Source organism: Ovis canadensis, chromosome 26, assembly GCF_042477335.2.
Source record: "Ovis canadensis isolate MfBH-ARS-UI-01 breed Bighorn chromosome 26, ARS-UI_OviCan_v2, whole genome shotgun sequence".
Taxonomy (NCBI): Eukaryota; Metazoa; Chordata; class Mammalia; order Artiodactyla; family Bovidae; genus Ovis; species Ovis canadensis.
This window is the reverse complement of record NC_091270.1, coordinates 40,594,198-40,611,156: the sequence shown is the minus strand read 5'-3', so window position 1 is coordinate 40,611,156 and position 16,959 is coordinate 40,594,198. Positions and strand designations below refer to the sequence as shown.

The 16,959-nt window shown below is 45.1% G+C and overlaps 1 protein-coding gene across 2 annotated transcripts; it reads left to right on the top strand.

Annotated features, from left to right (window-relative positions):
* Nucleotides 1-5,162: 5,162 nt before the first annotated feature.
* On the top strand, nucleotides 5,163-16,739 carry PPP1R3B (protein phosphatase 1 regulatory subunit 3B). 2 transcript variants are annotated; one of them, XM_069573155.1, is made up of 2 exons: nucleotides 5,163-5,463; nucleotides 11,857-16,739. In XM_069573155.1, the coding sequence occupies exons 1-2, from the start codon at nucleotides 5,327-5,329 to the stop codon at nucleotides 12,737-12,739; spliced, it is 1,020 nt and encodes a 339-aa protein (XP_069429256.1). In that variant the 5' UTR covers nucleotides 5,163-5,326; the 3' UTR covers nucleotides 12,740-16,739. The 2 variants fall into 2 exon arrangements, with proteins under 2 accessions (XP_069429256.1, XP_069429257.1); XM_069573156.1 differs by lacking the exon at nucleotides 5,163-5,463 and adding an exon at nucleotides 5,551-6,298.
* Nucleotides 16,740-16,959: the final 220 nt, after the last annotated feature.

Genomic DNA, 16,959 nt, shown 5'->3' with positions numbered 1-16,959 from the left:
TAATGTATATAGGTCAATACTACTCTCTCAATTTGTCCTACCCTGTTCTTCCCCCGCTCCATTCCATAAGTCCATTCTTTACATCTGTGTGTCTATTCCTGTCCTGCAAATTGGTTCACCAGTACATTTTTCTAGATTCCATAATATATGCCTTAATTATATTTGTTTTTATCTTTTTGACTTACAAGTCACTGCTTTCTTAATACAAATTATATTATTGCCCATTCCTAAGAGGACAATCCAGGAAGTTTTATAAATATCAGGATGGATCTGGCTAAAATATAATTGTTTACACAAAAGCCTGAAGTGCCTTCAGCATCTGAGGCATTTGACTCCAGAGGCATGCGGCAGAACAGCCCAGCCTGAAGGTCCAAGGCACGCAAGAGCCAAGTGGCCCATCATGGCCCTCCAAGCAGTGTGACATGTCACTCTCCTCGCAAAAACGCATGCCAGTTGTCATGACATTCTGAGTGCTATACATTGCATCACGTGTATATAGTTACAGTTTCAAATATAATTTATGATCAAACCAGTCATGAACGGGGGATGAATGAGCAAAGAATATAAATACATACTGGGTTCTGCCTAATTCCTTTTAAGCCTGTGGCCAAGTGGTACCCTCTGGTTCCCAGCCTCTCCCTTTCTCTCTGACCAGCCACCACTTAATACCGTTTAAGTCAATAATATGGTTATGAAATCCCCATTCATAACTTAAAATGGCTGTGTACTTTGAGACTCAGAGCTAAAGCAAAAGACAAGTGTGCAGCTATTTTCACCCGGGCACAGAGTATATGATTCATTAGTGAAAATTCTCATATGGTTTTTTTTTTTTGTAAGATGAGGGTATAATTTACCCAAAGTCCATAAACCAAGACCTTATTAGGATTACTTAACACTTAAACTTCCTCAATAGTGAGACTAAAAAGTCAATACTGATCGTCCTAAAAATGATCTGGTGACATGAATTCAAAGTCTAAAGAAGGTGCATATCCTGTGGGAAACAGACTTATAAGAAAAAATCAGGGATACTGTCCTCCAATACAAAACAAAAAGTTTAATGTAAAAAGAACAAAACAAAATGAAAAGTTAAAAAAAAAGAATCTGGGATGCGGACAAAGATTTAAATATGAAGGTCCTTATCAAAGTATATTTATTATAGAGAAATTTTGGAGAAAAAAAATCTAAGTATCCCATAATAAGAAAATAAAGTATGGTCTCTTTATGTGAAGGAATATTATGCAATCATTAAAAAGCGTCTCAGGAAAATTCTAATATCAATACACTGAAAGTGAGTAGTCATGAGTAGAACATTAAAATATTAAATTTTATATATACTATGATCCTGATAATATAATGTTTGGGCACAGAATAAATACTGAAAGAAAAAACAGTAAGTTACATTAGTAGTTTTGGCTGGGTGGTGCTGATTCTGTTTTCATCACAATATTTTTCTGTGTTTTCCACAATGTCCACAGTGATCTTATATTAGTTTTATAATCATAAGCATAATACACAGTACAAATTAAAGATATATCTGGATCATACAAAGCACTGCACTAGATATAAAGCTGGGGCATAAAAGCTGTTCTGTTTAATGGAACTTTTAAAAGAGTGGTCCCTACATCAGCATCATACAGAAACTCAGAAACTCTCAACTATGTAAATTACTGATGGGCTCTAGGAGCTTTGACATGTAAATTACTCAAGATCTTTCAAAGATCTTCTCTTCTGTGCTAAGGACATATTCTCAATTGACAGAGGCTTACAGAATCCCTTTGCTGGTATTCATTTGCCTGTCCCATAAAACATGACCTAGCAAGTCCCCTTCAGCAATTCTGAAAGAGGGACAGAGGGCCCCAGGTAATATGATGCACCCAGAGCGCGTCTGCAGCTCTGACAGGTGCAAACAACGCCTCTCATCTAAATATAAATGGACTTAAGCAGTTTGGAAACAGTCTTTCCCACTTTCTATTCTGATCAAGCAAAAGAATGCTCTCTTCTTTAGTTCTGACTCTCCATGCTGGTTATTTTTTAATTTAGATTCACTTTGCAATCACTTAAATTCAAAGAGAAGAAATGTTAGAACTCTAAGACGACAGAAAGAAAGAAGAGGATTTCCAAAATCTTGTGTGATTTGAACTGTTTTTGAAATTGTTAAGTTGAGGAGGAGATAAGGTATTAACAACATTTTTTAAAGTTTTCTGGACGAGCGAAAAAACTGACGTTAACACATGCAGAAGGAAACACTATCTAGTATTTAAGCCAGAAAGAGGATCTGATTTTTAATCAATGGAGTGGAAATTCTTTGGGGGAACATATAGAAGAACTCTGCGCCGTTTCCAATTCCTGCCATTCTCTTTCCCATTACCCCTAAACGTTTTCTCCCCCTTCAGGATCCTGCTCAATGGTCACGTCTCAAAATCAGCCTTCTCTAACCTTCCTCTCTTCCCTCTCCCCCACTGACACACACAGTCTTTCTCTTAGCTCCCAGAGATCTGCCTTTCACATGTTCATTCCACATCATTATTTGTCAGTTTAAGAGCTTCCTGAGAGTAAGATAATATATCACTCATTTTTCCATTCCCAGCACCTAGGCTTAAGTTAGTTAATAGTGCACTATAGAATAAATGAACAAATGTGTAAGACACAGCTTAAAAAAGTCACAGATGAACCCAAGTGCAGGATTAAGACAGTGCTACCACTAACAACTACGAAAGAGCAGTTTATGGATGATCATTGGCTACCCTTAGCCACTGGCTTCTTTTTATTTGGGGGAGGAGGACAGGCTTATTAAAGAAAATTAAGGCTACAATTCAATGCCAGATATTAGAAAAGGAACTTGGTAAACATCGACTAAAGGGTTGAAATTTTCCATTTTCAGTTTCCCTCTTTGTTGCTAGAAAATGAAAGCGTGAAGCAAGATTGTCTAAGGGCCAGTACAGCTCTCAGGTTCTGGGGCTCAGGACTGATATGAATTATCCTGGAATAGCTCTCCAGAGCTTGCAAGCCAGCTCTAGTCCAATATCAAAGACTGTGCTCTTTTCAAATTCTTAGATGCCACACTCCTACCTACCAAGATTGTGGTGTGCCACAACTAACTTTAGCCCCACTCTCCTGGTCTGAAATAGTCACCTAAACCACAAGGGAAAGTATTACCCATGATTTCCTAGATCTATGTAAGGAAGATGCTTCCAAACCCAAATGCTATAAAATTGTATTTACTTGTCCCAACTCCTTCCCACTTGGGTTCAGATCACCCTTTGCCTGCATATGTTTTGCAATACCTGTTGGCTCTTTATCTCTGCCCACTCCTCTAGCATGCTCCCTCCACTTGAGAAATGTAGGCAGCACTTGGCTTCATAAATTTTCAAACTTCTCATCAGCTAATAAAAGGGTGTTTAGAGTTGGCAAAGGAATTATTGCATAGGAATTTCATTTGCCAACTACCTACCAATAGTTAATTTCCCAGGTGGTCCTTAATTAGATTTATCCACTGAAAGAGAAGGAAGAGGGCTAATGATCACCCTTCAGACAGGAAGACTGAGTCTGAGGAAGCTCTCTATAGCACCAAAGACTCCAACTGCATTATTGCAATGGACCAGTGTTTTTGTCCTACATTCGTAGTAAAGTTAGAAGCTCCTTTTAAATCTCTTATAGCAGAAATTCCCATCTGCTATGGTCAACATAATAAATTTTTATAAAGCTAAATATATCCAATATGAAGGACTAGCCTCTACTGTGAGATTAGGCCCTTCCTGAATTTTGTTGTTGCTGTTAAAGAGTTGTGTGCATGTGTGCTTGGTAGTGTCCAGCTCTTTGCAAACCCATGGGATTCTCCAGGCCAGAATAGAGTATTTCTTTTAAAAGTAAAAGGTGGTAACAGAAGATGGTAAGACTTGTTTATGTCTTTACTGGGCACTTTAAAAAGCTGGTAATCCTATACTAATTTCCAAAATACAGTAAAACTGGAAAACGGGGATCCTCATCCCTAAAGTGGTTAGCTCAGCTGGTCACCAAGGAGATGATATCTATGACTACATACATGTATATTTAAATTGATCTCATATGGGTGGAGGGGCTTCTAAACTCTATTCTAAACTCATCATTCTCTACAGATCTCAAGCTGAAGCACAGAAATTAAGCAGGCCCTGTAGATATAGGTTGAATCCGTTCATACAGATTCAAGTTAGGTAGTTTCCTCGGAAATATACCTATCTGCTGCTGCTGCTGCTGCTAAGTCGCTTCAGTCGTGTCCGACTCTATGCGACTCCATAGACCGCTTCCCACCAGGCTCCCCTGTCCCTGGGATTCTCCAGGCACGAATACTGGAGTGGGTTGCCATTTCCTTCTCCAATGCATGAAAGTGAAAAGTGAAAGTGAAGTCGCTCAGTTGTTTCCGACTCTTAGCGACCCCATGGTCAGCAGCCTACCAGGCTCCTCCATCCATGGGATTTTCCAGGCAAGAGTACTGGAGTGGGGTGCCATTGCTTTCTCCAATACCTACCTGAGAAACCCTCAACTATATATGCAATATTCTGAGATGGGTATTGGTCCTTTGCCTCAATAACAACTTTATTAAAAGGATTTTACTGTATTCCATTCACAAGGACACCCGGACCGTGATGGGCACAAAGCAAGTGTTCAGTAATTACTTATTTTCAACAGTATCCTAGAAGCTGGGGATACTGATCCTGAAAAGGCTCCACTTAAAACGGAGGGAAACGCGTTGGGCATTCTCTCGGGGCTCCCCTGGGCTCCACTTGTGATGGAGGAACTAGCGGTCACCTGTGAACCCCGTGGCTGAAGAGTAAGGCAAAGGCGGGGCCGACGGGACGGGTGAATGGCTCTGCAATCCCGTCCGCGCGCGTAGGGTGACTTTTCCCGGCTAGGACTTTGCCTAGGGAGTGGGAACTGTGCCAGGCGCCGGCGTCCAGCCCTCTGGCTGTAACGGGATGCCGTGCAGCAGGCAAGTGCCTCTGCCCCCTGGCGCCCGTTCCCCCGGCTTCGGATGAAATTGTGACCCATCGCCCCCTTCCCAGCCCTTGGAACCCGGCCCTATCGCTCCGGGCGCGCAGCCTATCACGTGGCGCGGCGGTGATGGGGGGGCGGGGGGACCGCGGCTCCGCGGTTATTGGTGGACGGCTTTCGTCTCGGGCGCGCCCATTGGCTGCGGGGGGCGTTCACGGGAAAGGGGGGTCTGGGAAGGGGTCCCGAGTTAGGAGAGGTGGCCTGAAAGTTAAAGAGAGCCGCGCGGCGGCTGGGAGTTAGAGTCCCAGGTGAGGGGCCGCAGGGAGGAGGCGGGCGGGCTGGTCTAGCGCACGGACGGATGCGGCTGCCCGCGGAGGGCGCCCACCTGAGCCCCGGGCCCCGCTCCTGCTGTCGCCGCCGCTGCCCCTGCCACCTTGGCTGGGATGCTGCCGCAGGCTGGCGCCTCTGCACTTCGGGGCTTATGAGCTGTACCAGGTACGTCCCCCAGCAAGCCCGCAAGGCCCGGTGCCCTACCGCAGAAACGGCGACGAGGGCACGCATCAGGGACCCTCTCTGGTTCCTGCCGCACACACTTTCTCAGGCCAGCTTGCAGTTACACTCTGGGCATGGGACACTGTAGAAGGGCTTGAGGAAACTGTTGCTTCCTCGTGGAGAGGGCAATGCAGGGACCAGAGGTTGGATGGAGCCTGGCCGCACCCACGTGATGCACCGGTTGGGGGTCCTGGTCATGATGGGAGGCTGGGGCTGGGAGTCCAGACCACTTTTGGTCCCTACTGTGCCGAGTTCGAACCTGACACTAGGCTTTTCCGCCTGGGAACCGACACTCCTAGAGCTGAGCCCTGGGATCTTGAGCACAAGGGAAAGTCGCTGCGTCTCTCACCCCGCCTCGATTGCCCGTTACAACGTAGGGAAACACACTGGGTGATCTCTCAGGTCGCCGAGGGCTACGGAACACGGATCCGCACCGGCGGCTGGGGCCACTCGGAGCCGAGCCACCTCGGGTCCCCGGCCCCCAGACGGGCCGTCCTGGGCCGGCGGGGTAGAGGTGGCCGCGCGGGGACGCTCTCGTGGCGCCTCTCCGTCCGGGGTGGCCCCGCCGCCCCGCCCTGGTATGATAACTAGGGCTCCTCCTCCTCGTCGTCTTCCTCCCCCTGCCGGTCACAACTCCGGGAACCCAGCCCAAGCCCTGCCTCCCGGACACACACCGAGGCTCACGTAGTCTGGTGGCGGCAGCTTCCCCTGCCACCTCCCTCCGGGTTCTCCGATGCGGCGAGCCAGCTGGAAAGGGGGCTTCCCCGCGGCCCCACAGGTGGGTTCCCCACCCCCCGCCCAGGCGAAGGATCTCGGGGAGGTGTTGGGGGCGGGATGCAGCCCGGGCCTGGCTGGACCCAGGAGACAGTGACCTGTGGGATCTTCGAAGCCAGGACGCCCTGGCCTGCCCCCGTGTCCTGTTCCAGCCACCCTTTTGAGTCCAGAGAAAGAGGTGTGGAAGCGACTCAGTGCAAAAGAGGGAGCAGAGAGCCCAGAACATACTAGAAGGTTTGGGCTTTCTCCTGGTATTGTTTGCTGCAGAAGAGGAGGAAATTGAGAACCTGGAGAGTTGCTAGAAGATGTTGGGGCCTGTGGTCTGTGTGGCCAGGCCTCCCTGGGAGACCCACGGCCCAGGAGAAGCCAGAGGAAGGCCTTCAGGCTGGGGTGCAGAGGAGAAGAGGAAATGGTTCATTTGGCAGGGTTGTCCAGGAGCCAAGACTGAAGTGAAGACAGCTGGAGGATTTACCCCAAAAGTAAAGTTGAGGTATTTAGGGAAAAGTTAGGGGAAAGAAGAACCATCAGGCAGTATTGGCAACCCAGAATGTCAGAGCTCAAAGGGATCTCAGGGGAGAAGCTCAAGCCCAGAGAGGTTGAGTAATTTGCCCTGAGTGCCACAGCGTCATGTAGGTGGTCCTAGGCCAGTGCGCTATATTTCATATTGGACACTTTTAGATGCAGACACTGGGCCATTTTAACTTATCTCTTTCCTATAATATGTAACCTCATCCACAGATATTTATCTCAGAGATGCTTTGGATGGTGGTGACAGAATAAAGGAGTCCAAGTGGCATCTAGGGCTGTGAATAACGGCCCCATGGTCAGAGAACCATGGGAAAGATGCCAACTTTGTTCACACTATGGCAGCCAAACCTTTTGGGAGCAAATAGAGAAATGCCAAAAGGGGTAGGTGACCATGTCTTTAAAACAAAAATTATACCTGGTAACTTGGTTGTGAATGCTTACCTTCACAATGTAGCTTCAGTGTTCCTGGTGAGTTATTGGTGTGTCTGATATTTCTGTCTTTTCTTATCAGGGTGCAAGAGAATGGGGGAGGCAATGTGTTGGCCTCAATACAAAAGAAAAAGATTTGCCTTCTATAAAAGGCACAGCCAGAGAGTCAGTAGTTCAGCTGCTTGAAACTGTGAAGGTTATAGGGTTATTTTCTGTACAAGTTGATAGACTTTAGAGAAAAATCACCATGACGTGTAACCCTCGCAAGCTATCTTGAGAGGGTGTGTTGTTTGTCACTAGTGGAACAGGGAAAGCTTTTATGCAAAACTCTCCATGTTCTCTCTAATTTGCATGGAGTGTTAGGGTTTGTCCTCTTTTTGACCAGAAACACTGAAATGTACCCTTAGACACGTCCAGTCTCTCATGGGGCAAGACAGATCTCCTAAGCATCTATTTGGAAGCAAAAGTTTTGAGAATCCCTGCTGGTCTGAGTAACAGCTACTCACAGTCTCATGACCTTGTCCTGCAAAGAACTGGTATCCAGGTCCAATGTCATCTCTGCTGGTTCAGTTGAGTGTCCACATCTCCTTCTGGTTTTTTTCCCCCGACCAACCTTGGTGACTCATATTACCTGACTTGGGCGAGGGAAAGGGCAGAGCTCCCAAAGAGTCTGTCAGAAGAGAGGGCATGAGTACAGCCCAGTGCATCCTGTGTTGGAACTGATCATTTTCATGCCATTTAAGGATTAAAACACCTGCCCAGGTGCCTGCCTTTCAGGGACTTAGGAAGCTCTGATTACCTTGCATGTCTCCAGGGATAGGAGTGCGTCTGGGTGTGGGTCATCGTGGTCAGGGTCCATCAGGGAATTTCTGAGCAGAAGATCAGGAAGGCTTATACCACACCAGCACTTTGGTGCACCAGTTCTTGGAGAATGATCTGGTGAATAAAAACTGGAATCTACCTGTGAGGACCGACAAGGGAGACAAGAGTCAGACTGCACCCTCTGTTGAGGCCGCAGGGGTTAGTGACCTCCCCTCTAGCACTGGCGACACCGAAGTGAAGGGATTCTGGGCCGGAGCCCAAGAGGAATGCCTGGGCCCCCAGGTGGTTCACCTTCCTTTTGCCTTTCATGGAGAAAGTCACACAACCAATTCCACTCTAGAAAGTGCCAATGGAATTGTTTGCTAATTCCAGTCCACAGTGCCAGTGGAGTCTGGCTCTGACTCCAGCCTCACCTCCTCAACTCCCCAACCCCCCGTTCTTAAAGCTCGGTGATAAAAGGGATCGCAGGGGTACATTTATACCTCTGGGTCCAAATACTGAAACTTTACCAAGGCTTTCAACTAAGCCTCTCCAACAGGCCGGTTTAGAACTTGAGAGCAATTGCAGTCGACTTCAAGTGTGCAATTGCTTTTGCTGATCCCCTTGTGTTAGAATTCTGTTTCGACAACATTTTGAGAGCTCCCCAAACATTTTCTAATGATCTGTTATAAGGTTGTGCGAGAAAGCACGCATGAGGGTGGTTTGCAGGCCTGCTGGACGCACGTAGAGAGCCTGCAGTTGACCTTGTGCTGACTCAGGCCAGGAGGAAGCTGCTGTGGTCAAGGAGGAACCCCTCCTCCCTTAGTTCATACCCAGGTTGTCAGGGGTGGGCAGAGGAGGAAGGGCTGAGATGCGCAGCTTTGCCTGCTGTTTGGTTATTTTTAATTAACAATTCATTAAAAAAACAAAAGCTACCTGTGTTAAAAGTAGAACCGAATGATTCCAATGCATTCTAACAGAGTTTTGCAATGAACAGAGGAAAAGAAAAATTGAAATACTTGTTAAGTATAGGGTTTTTTGGTGTTTGTTTGTTTTACATTGAACCCCTTAGTGAACCCCCCACTGACATTTTTTTTTTTTAACTCTCTTGCCCAGTTCAGTCAGAACTTGCCTTTCCGGAACAATTGCATGGGTGTGAGAAACAGTAACACATATATCCTTTAAAATGCATCTTGATGGGTACTTTCTGGCTATAAATTAAGATAAAAGCATTTAGAAAGGTTGGGCCATTTCAGACTAATACAGGTACTTGTGTTATTATTGTTTTGTCTCTGAACGTGTGGGTTTCTCCACTTGGTCATCACTAAGTGATTCCTACATCCCGACAAAGTGCTATTTTCTTTTGTTTGTTTTGGAAAATGGGATCAAACCCAATATGTCTTCATACTTTCTCATTTTTATTTATATATTTGATCATCAAAATCAGAAGCTGAAGAGCAGATATTATTTATGGGTCTGGTATTATTTGTGAGACCAGTGATCTCCACTCTTGTCAGAAGATGAGCAACATGTTGCCAGTCTTTCTCCTGAACTACCAGCATCAATCTACAGCGTAGCACCCCTCCATGGAGGGGAGATGAGGGGAGGCCTGAGAGTTGGTACCCCAACATACCACCACTCACCGTTGCCACACTAAAGCCTTTGCCATGCAGGAAGATGTGATTGGCAACTAATCCAGATGCTGTGTTCTGTGATTCTCAGACCAAAGATTTTAATCCAGGTTTCATCACTGGCTTCTTCAGTTAGCCCTTTGGAACTGTCAAATCAGGATATCAATTTGCCATGGTAATTTAGAAATGCAAAGGGCTTGGCTCTCGTGTGGCAATTAGTGTTTGATGACTTTTGGCAAATCTTAAGATATCTGAGATGTTTTACTATATTCATTCTGTTTTCTTGGTTAGAGAAGTTCTATTTTTTTAAGAAAAGATAGGACAATACAAAGCAGGAAAACAGAAATTTCCTGAAATCCCATCACCTTGATATTTTGACAGTTTTAAGTATACCTCTAGTCTTTTTTATGTGCGTATGTGTAATAATTTTGCCCTACAAGTCTAGTCTCTCTGTATAATTTTATCTTCTCCATTTTTACATTGAAAGCGCAAGTCGCTCAGTCATTTTAGACTCTTTGTGACCCCATGGACTGTATAGTATAGACTTGATTGTATAGATTGTATAGACTGGACTGTATAGAATTCTCCAGACCAGAATACTGAAGTGTGTAGCCTAACCCTTCTCCAGGGTATCTTCCCAACCTAGGGATTGAACCCAGGTCTCCTGCATTGCAGATGGATTCTTTACCAGCTAAGCCACAAGGGAAGCCCAAGAATACTGGAGTGGGTAGCCTGTCTCTTTTCCAGCAGATCTTTCCGACCCTGGAATCAAACCAGGGTCTCCTACATTGCAGGTGGATTCTTTACCAACTTAGCTATCAAGGCAACCCATTTTTTACATTAATCTTACATTATGAATTTTTATGCCTTTTAAATCTTTTTTTTACAAATAATGATTTTAATGATGATATGAAATTGTATCACATGAATATAGTATATTTGATTTAATTGGCTACCTGTTATTGGTCATTAAGTTTATTTTCTCACATTTCTCTCTCCACTTAATGTTGCATTGAATAATTTAATAAATCAATCTTCATGAATTTTAAATTATGCCCTTAAGTTTAACACCTGTATGTGATATAAGAACCTGAAAGTATAAGATTTAGAAATTTTGTGCCATTTAGACTAATACAGATATTTGTATTATCGTTTGAAATTCTATCCTAACTCATTAGGCAAAAACAGGAACTGTTTTCTAATTTAAATTTTTAAAATTACTTACAAGCTTTGACATTTTGCATTTTTATGAGCCACTTTTAAATTTCTTCCATGGATTGTCTATTTGTGCTCTTTGCTCATTTTTCTACATGGAATATTTGACTTTGTTATTATTTTATAAAACCTTTTTATATATTAAGGTATTAACACTTTGCTGCCATGCTTTTTGGAAAATATTTTCCCAGTTTGTCTTTTTTTTTTTAGTTTTACTTACTTTATTCCCTTATAGAAAAAACATTATTTTTATGAAGTCAAATTCAATGTAATCTTTAGCCTGATTCTCTTTGCTTTTTATTCTTATAGAGGCTGTTTTCACTGTAGAAAAACAATTATTCACTGATATGAAAAATAAATTGCTGGCACTTTTTTAAAAACATACTAGAATATAAAAATCTACTGGACATTGAATGAAGACAGGTTGGGGTCTTCCCTACTGAATCCAGGGTCTGGCATCATGCCTGGTACATAGCAAATGACAATCAGTATTTGTGAGAGGAATTAATTTCTTTTTATTGGATGAAAGCAGGATTTACCAAATTGTGTTCAGCAAGGTGCTCCACAAAAATTTTGTGCTCCACAAAAATGAGGTGCTTCCCTCATTAGGAATAAGTTTTGGAAACTCCACAAACAGCATACTCTTTTCATTATTCCCCACAATCATCAGCATACTGAAGGCCTCAAGAAGTCCTGACAGGGGATCCCTTGAAGTGGTTTTAAGACCAGTGGTTCCATACGTCTTTGGTTTTAACCTTAGGCCTCTGCCCCTGCCCACCCTCCACTTACACTTTTAATCTATCCTGAAGCCATGGTCACACTGGACCACCCTTGAGTTAACAATGAGCTGTGGCCTCGCGGGTGGAGATGAAGGCAAACGCAGCTTGCCAGTCCCTGTTGGAGGGATGAGTCTGAATGTCTGTCTGACCTTTCTGTTTCTGTCTTTCCCCTTGGCCAGGGTTCTAGCGTGTTCCTCTAGCCCCGTGATGGCTGTGGACATTGAGTGCAGGTACAGCTGCATGGCCCCCTCCTTGCGCAGAGAGAGGTTCGCCTTCCAGATCGCCCCAAAGCCAAGCAAACCTCTGAGGCCTTGTATTCAGCTGAGCGGCAAGAATGAAGCCAGTGGGACGGTGGCTCCGACGGTCCAGGAAAAAAAGGTGAAGAAGCGGGTGTCCTTCGCCGACAACCAGGGGCTGGCCCTGACGATGGTCAAAGTGTTCTCCGAGTTCGATGACCCATTAGATATTCCGCTGAACATCACCGAGCTCCTGGACAGCATCGTGAGTCTGACAACAGCGGAGAGTGAGAGTTTTGTGCTGGATTTCTCGCAGCCATCAGCAGACTACCTGGACTTCAGAAATCGGCTTCAGACCGACCATGTGTGCCTGGAAAACTGCGTTCTAAAGGACAGGTCTATTGCAGGCACCGTGAAGGTGCAGAACCTCGCGTTCGAGAAGACAGTGAAAGTCCGGATGACCTTTGACACCTGGAAGAGCTTCACAGACTTTCCCTGTTGGTACGTGAAGGACACGTACGCAGGTTCAGACAAGGACACGTTCTCCTTTGACATCAGCTTGCCTGAGAAAATTCAGTCTTACGAGAGGATGGAGTTTGCCGTGTGCTACGAGTGCAACGGACAGACATACTGGGACAGCAACAAAGGCAAAAACTATAGGATCATCCGAGCGGAGCTGCAGTCTACCCAGGGTACAGCCCAGCCATCAAACGGACCAGATATTGAAATAGCCTTTGACCAGTTTGGAAGCCCTCGGTGTTCCTACGGTCTGTTTCCGGAGTGGCCTAGTTATTTGGGATACGAGAAGCTTGGGCCATACTACTAGTGACAGCCTGGGATGGAGCCAGGCTCAGTGGGCGTGGATGAGCCGAGCTGCAGTCATCCTGAGATGGAGAGGGAAGCCTAGAGAAGAGCTGAACTGCCATCAGACACAGTTTTGAAAGCAAAGGATCCTAGTTACTTTTACCCTTCAATCAGCCAAGACAGCCAGGCTTTGATCACAGAACTGGGTTCTCACTTGGAGGAGATGGCTGTGCTGGTCTGTTTGGCAATGAGGGTCTGTCTGAGCAGGATGATGCTGGAAAGAGTCTGGACAGGACCCAGGCTTGTGGGCAGCCCTGGCCAGGCCAGAGGATGTTGGCTCAGTGATAAGGAGTCCCTCTCCTCTTGGGTGTGGGAAGTCAGTCCCCTGGCAAGCCCTTGGTCCTCCCCGTGGCCCCTCTTCTGGGGGTCTTTGCCACCCAGCCAGGGCCTTCTCACCTGCCCTGTGTCTACATGGGCTTCACACTTTATCCCTGCATTTTTGTGCACTTGGTTTTCTTCCACAGTTCAGCTGATGTTCAGGAAAAGAGAATACAAGCCAATCAACTTGTGATGGAGACGGGCATTCTCTCTTTCTGACCCTGCTCTGACGGCCCAGCAGAGGATGACACACCAGCTATGGGAAGTCAGCTGGCTCCTGGGTGGTGTCACCAATGGCGCACTAGGCTGATGCCAGCAGGACAGGCATGAGTGGGACACTTAGCTTCTCTTCTTGGCTTTGGAGGAGCTTTCTAAGCCCTCACTCTTACCCTGAGTTACTGGACAGCTTGGTTACAAGACTTGTTGTAACTTGCTCAGCTGGCTTGCCTGTGTCTCTTTCTTCACAAAAGGATTTTAGAATCTCTTTTCCTGGAGAGTCATCATTTACGCCATGTTTGGGACGTTTGGATTTGCAGATTCAATATATCCTCCACACCTCCAGAAAACATTTGGTTGTATTTTGACTGTGATTTACAACATCCACGTTGTAAACAACACCTTACCAGCCCTCACGGACTTTGATTTGGTTGTTCTTATTTATGGTGTGTGGGTGTGTAAAGGGATAGGGAGAAAAACCTCACCAAGTTCGTAGATTTGATTTTTACTGTTTGCCAACTCTGAAATATCATAGACTCATTGTTCTTAAACACATTGGACTAAAGCATTAAAAGTCTGTTGGTTCACATTGTTGTGAGATTACTGGGACTTTCCTCATCCGATGGATCCCCAAACCCTGTGATTTTTCTTGGGCAAGATTCATTGGTACTTGGGAGTGTTTAAAAAGTACTTTTATATGTGTATTTGTAGAAGGTTTGGGTTTTGTTTTTATTTTCAGAACTTAATTAAAGGACCGCCTCGTTTTTCTTCTGTCTGATCTTACTAAAGCGAGGTCTTCCTAAGGGGAGGCAGGAGACGGGATGCCCCACTCCCTAGATCTAGGGACACAGACCCTGGACCCTGCACTCAAAGAGCCTTCTTTCACTTGCATTCTCCAGATCAGTTGGAAGAGACCTCCTGGCTTCTGTGGCTTTTGTAAATCAGCATTGAGCTGATCTCGAGTGTCTTGGCTCCTAGAGTTTTGTGGTTGAGTTCTTTTTCTTTTCTTTTTTGAACTTTAAAATGTTTTGATTGTTTTAAATGCTCTTAAGTGGTGTTCCACAGAGTTCTTATCCCTAAAACTGGCTGTGATTAGTCTGCAACCTAGTGCTTTATTTTTTATGTCTCTCCCAGGTGGCCAACACTGGGGGATTACATGCTAATATAATTTAAGGGACAATCACATTTTTTTCTTATGCTGACATTGGGCAGAACTGGGTTTTATGTAAGCATGTCTTACATCCAGTACACAGACAAGATCCTCTATATTACAAATCTGGTGATCAGAATTGTTATACAAGAGGGTAAATCTACACTATTTGGAAGCAAACCTAATTTTATACGGGTCGTGAATTTATTTTGCTTTAAGAAGTCCCCTCCCTCCTGCAGTTTATGAAAGGTACAAAGTGTACTTATGACCAGATCGTTCTCTGTTAGTAAGAAAAATGCCTCAAGTGACTTCTGTATGGTTTTCAGTCATTGTGATCTGAAGGCATTCCCATGTCAAAATTTGAAATATGGTAATTCAGTGATAAGTATCTCTTTCAAAACAACCACAACCCCTCCCCCTACCCTTCTTTCCTCCCAGCTCAGCCCAGCTTTTCTGCTGGGGGCACTGGTTGCAAACCCCCTCACCAGTGCACCTGGGTTGCTCACCCCACCGGGCAAGTCCTTACCTGCTGGCAAAGAAAGACCCTTCTCTGACTAAAGCAAGTGCCTGCCCAAGGTCCCTGGCAGCATTGTCAGGCAGTGAGGTTTTGTCCTCTGAAGAGCACTATCTCCTCTTCACCAGTCAGTCTCCTTTTGGGCTTCCCACATGGCGCTCGTGGTGAGGAACCTACTTGCTAATGTAGACAACTTAAGTTTGATCCCTGGGTTGGGAAGATCCCCTGGAGGAGGGCATGGCAACCCACTCCAGTGTTCCTGCCTGGAGAATCCCACAGACAGAGGAGCTTGGCGGGCTGCCGTCCATAGAGTTGTAAAGAGTTGGACACTACTAAAGTGATTTAGCACACGCATGCTGTCTGCTTTGGGGCCAGTTCTCTCCCAGGATATCAACAGCTGGCCTCAGGACCTGCTCCCAGGGGTTCTCTCCTCGGATCCTAACTCACCAGCAGTAATATGTCTACACACTTCAGAAAGGGACAGGTTTCTTATCTGGAGACATGACTGTAGCCTGACCTGTAGGTCTGACCCTCTTTGTTATGATGACAAGTGGCCCCCTTCCCAACTTGCCCCCACGCCCCGTCCCTGCCAAAGGACCAGCCTTCTGCCAGTGGTGCAGCTGTCCAGGGGCGGGGAGGCAGCTTCATTTCTGTTTCAAATTTATTCCCTCATATGTCCTGGGGAACGTTTGCAAATTAGGTGCAATAAATAAACTAGGTGCTCTAAAGATAGATTTTATACAATAAGCTTTCAGTGTTTCTTGGAAGATGGCAGCATTTGGGCAAGACTGTTTGTTTTTTTCTTCAAGTGTTCTTGTTACAGGCGAGAAACAGTGAAGTTACGTAGTTCTCCAGAGATTAAAACGATTTCAGAGTCAGGGTAGAGTGTATTTTCTAAGATTGAATCGGAACGGTGGCAAAACATTACTCTTTCAATGTGTTTTATAAAGATGTAAATTTTAAACTGCTTAAAGAATGTTTTTGGTTTTGATCTTTGCCTATAATTTGACATTTGTAAAAACAAGCATTACTTGTAGTCACTGGGATACTAAATGACTTCTATGTATAGATACATATGTGTACAAACCCCCAAAAAGTATTTGCTCACTTTTCAGAAGTGCCATGGGCTAGGGTTTCCCTCTCAATGGACAGTGAGTGAAAACTTCGGTATCCTTCCATCAAAGCCCTCGACAGGATGTGATTTGCTAGAGAAAGCACCATGGCTTCTGCCCTGGGAGGTCCTGATGTTCCCGTCTTTCCTGAAATGACCACGGACATTGGGGCTCAGATGTTATACTTACAATGGGATCTCTCAGGTCATCTGAAGACACTTTGCCAGCGTATCTTCACTTCCTGAAGTGGGACACATCTGAACGGGAAGGGACAGACAGCCATGTGGACGGGCAGCTTTTCCTTGTTGGGGTTGTAAAGCATTGGAGTGCAAGTTGTAAAGCTGTGGATGCTTGTAGTCTTGTTTATCAGTTTCTAAAGTCAGCTGGACCTGTGAGGACTCCAAGAACACAGCCGTGGTGGTGGCAGTCCACTCTTCTATGTGAATGTAGAACCAGACTCAACTTCATTTTCATGCCTAAAAGTGCCTTGTCGAGAAAGTTCCACAGGTTTTTTTAAAAAAATACATATTTTTGTACAAAAAGGGGAAATGCACTTTAAAAATCACAAGAATGGATGCCTTGTGTGTGGTATAAGAGAGTGGTTTGTTTGGATCTCAAATGCAAAAATGTAATAAAGGTAGAAAACCCAAAATGGAAAGTGTCCTATTTTAAAACTGACTCTCTCAGAGTCAGAGACTGGGGAGGAACATTTTTAACCAGTGTGTTTCCACATATAGAAAGCCAGTTTCCAAAAGGGCTAAGACACAATCAGTGGCTAAGCTGAAAAGCTGGAAGATGCAGAGAAAGGAGTAATTGCTTTTTAAGCTGTTAAAGCAGCCAAGGCTGATTACAACTAAGAAAGTGATTGCCAG

What these genes read in the sequence shown, in the direction of transcription:
- PPP1R3B (XM_069573155.1), top strand. Translation starts at nt 5,327, where the DNA reads ATGCGGCTGCCCGCGGAGGGCGCCCACCTGAGCCCCGGGCCCCGCTCC. An exon ending in GGGCTTATGAGCTGTACCAG is followed by an intron (nt 5,464 to 11,856) that starts GTACGTCCCCCA and finishes CCCCTTGGCCAG; the next exon opens with GGTTCTAGCGTGTTCCTCTA.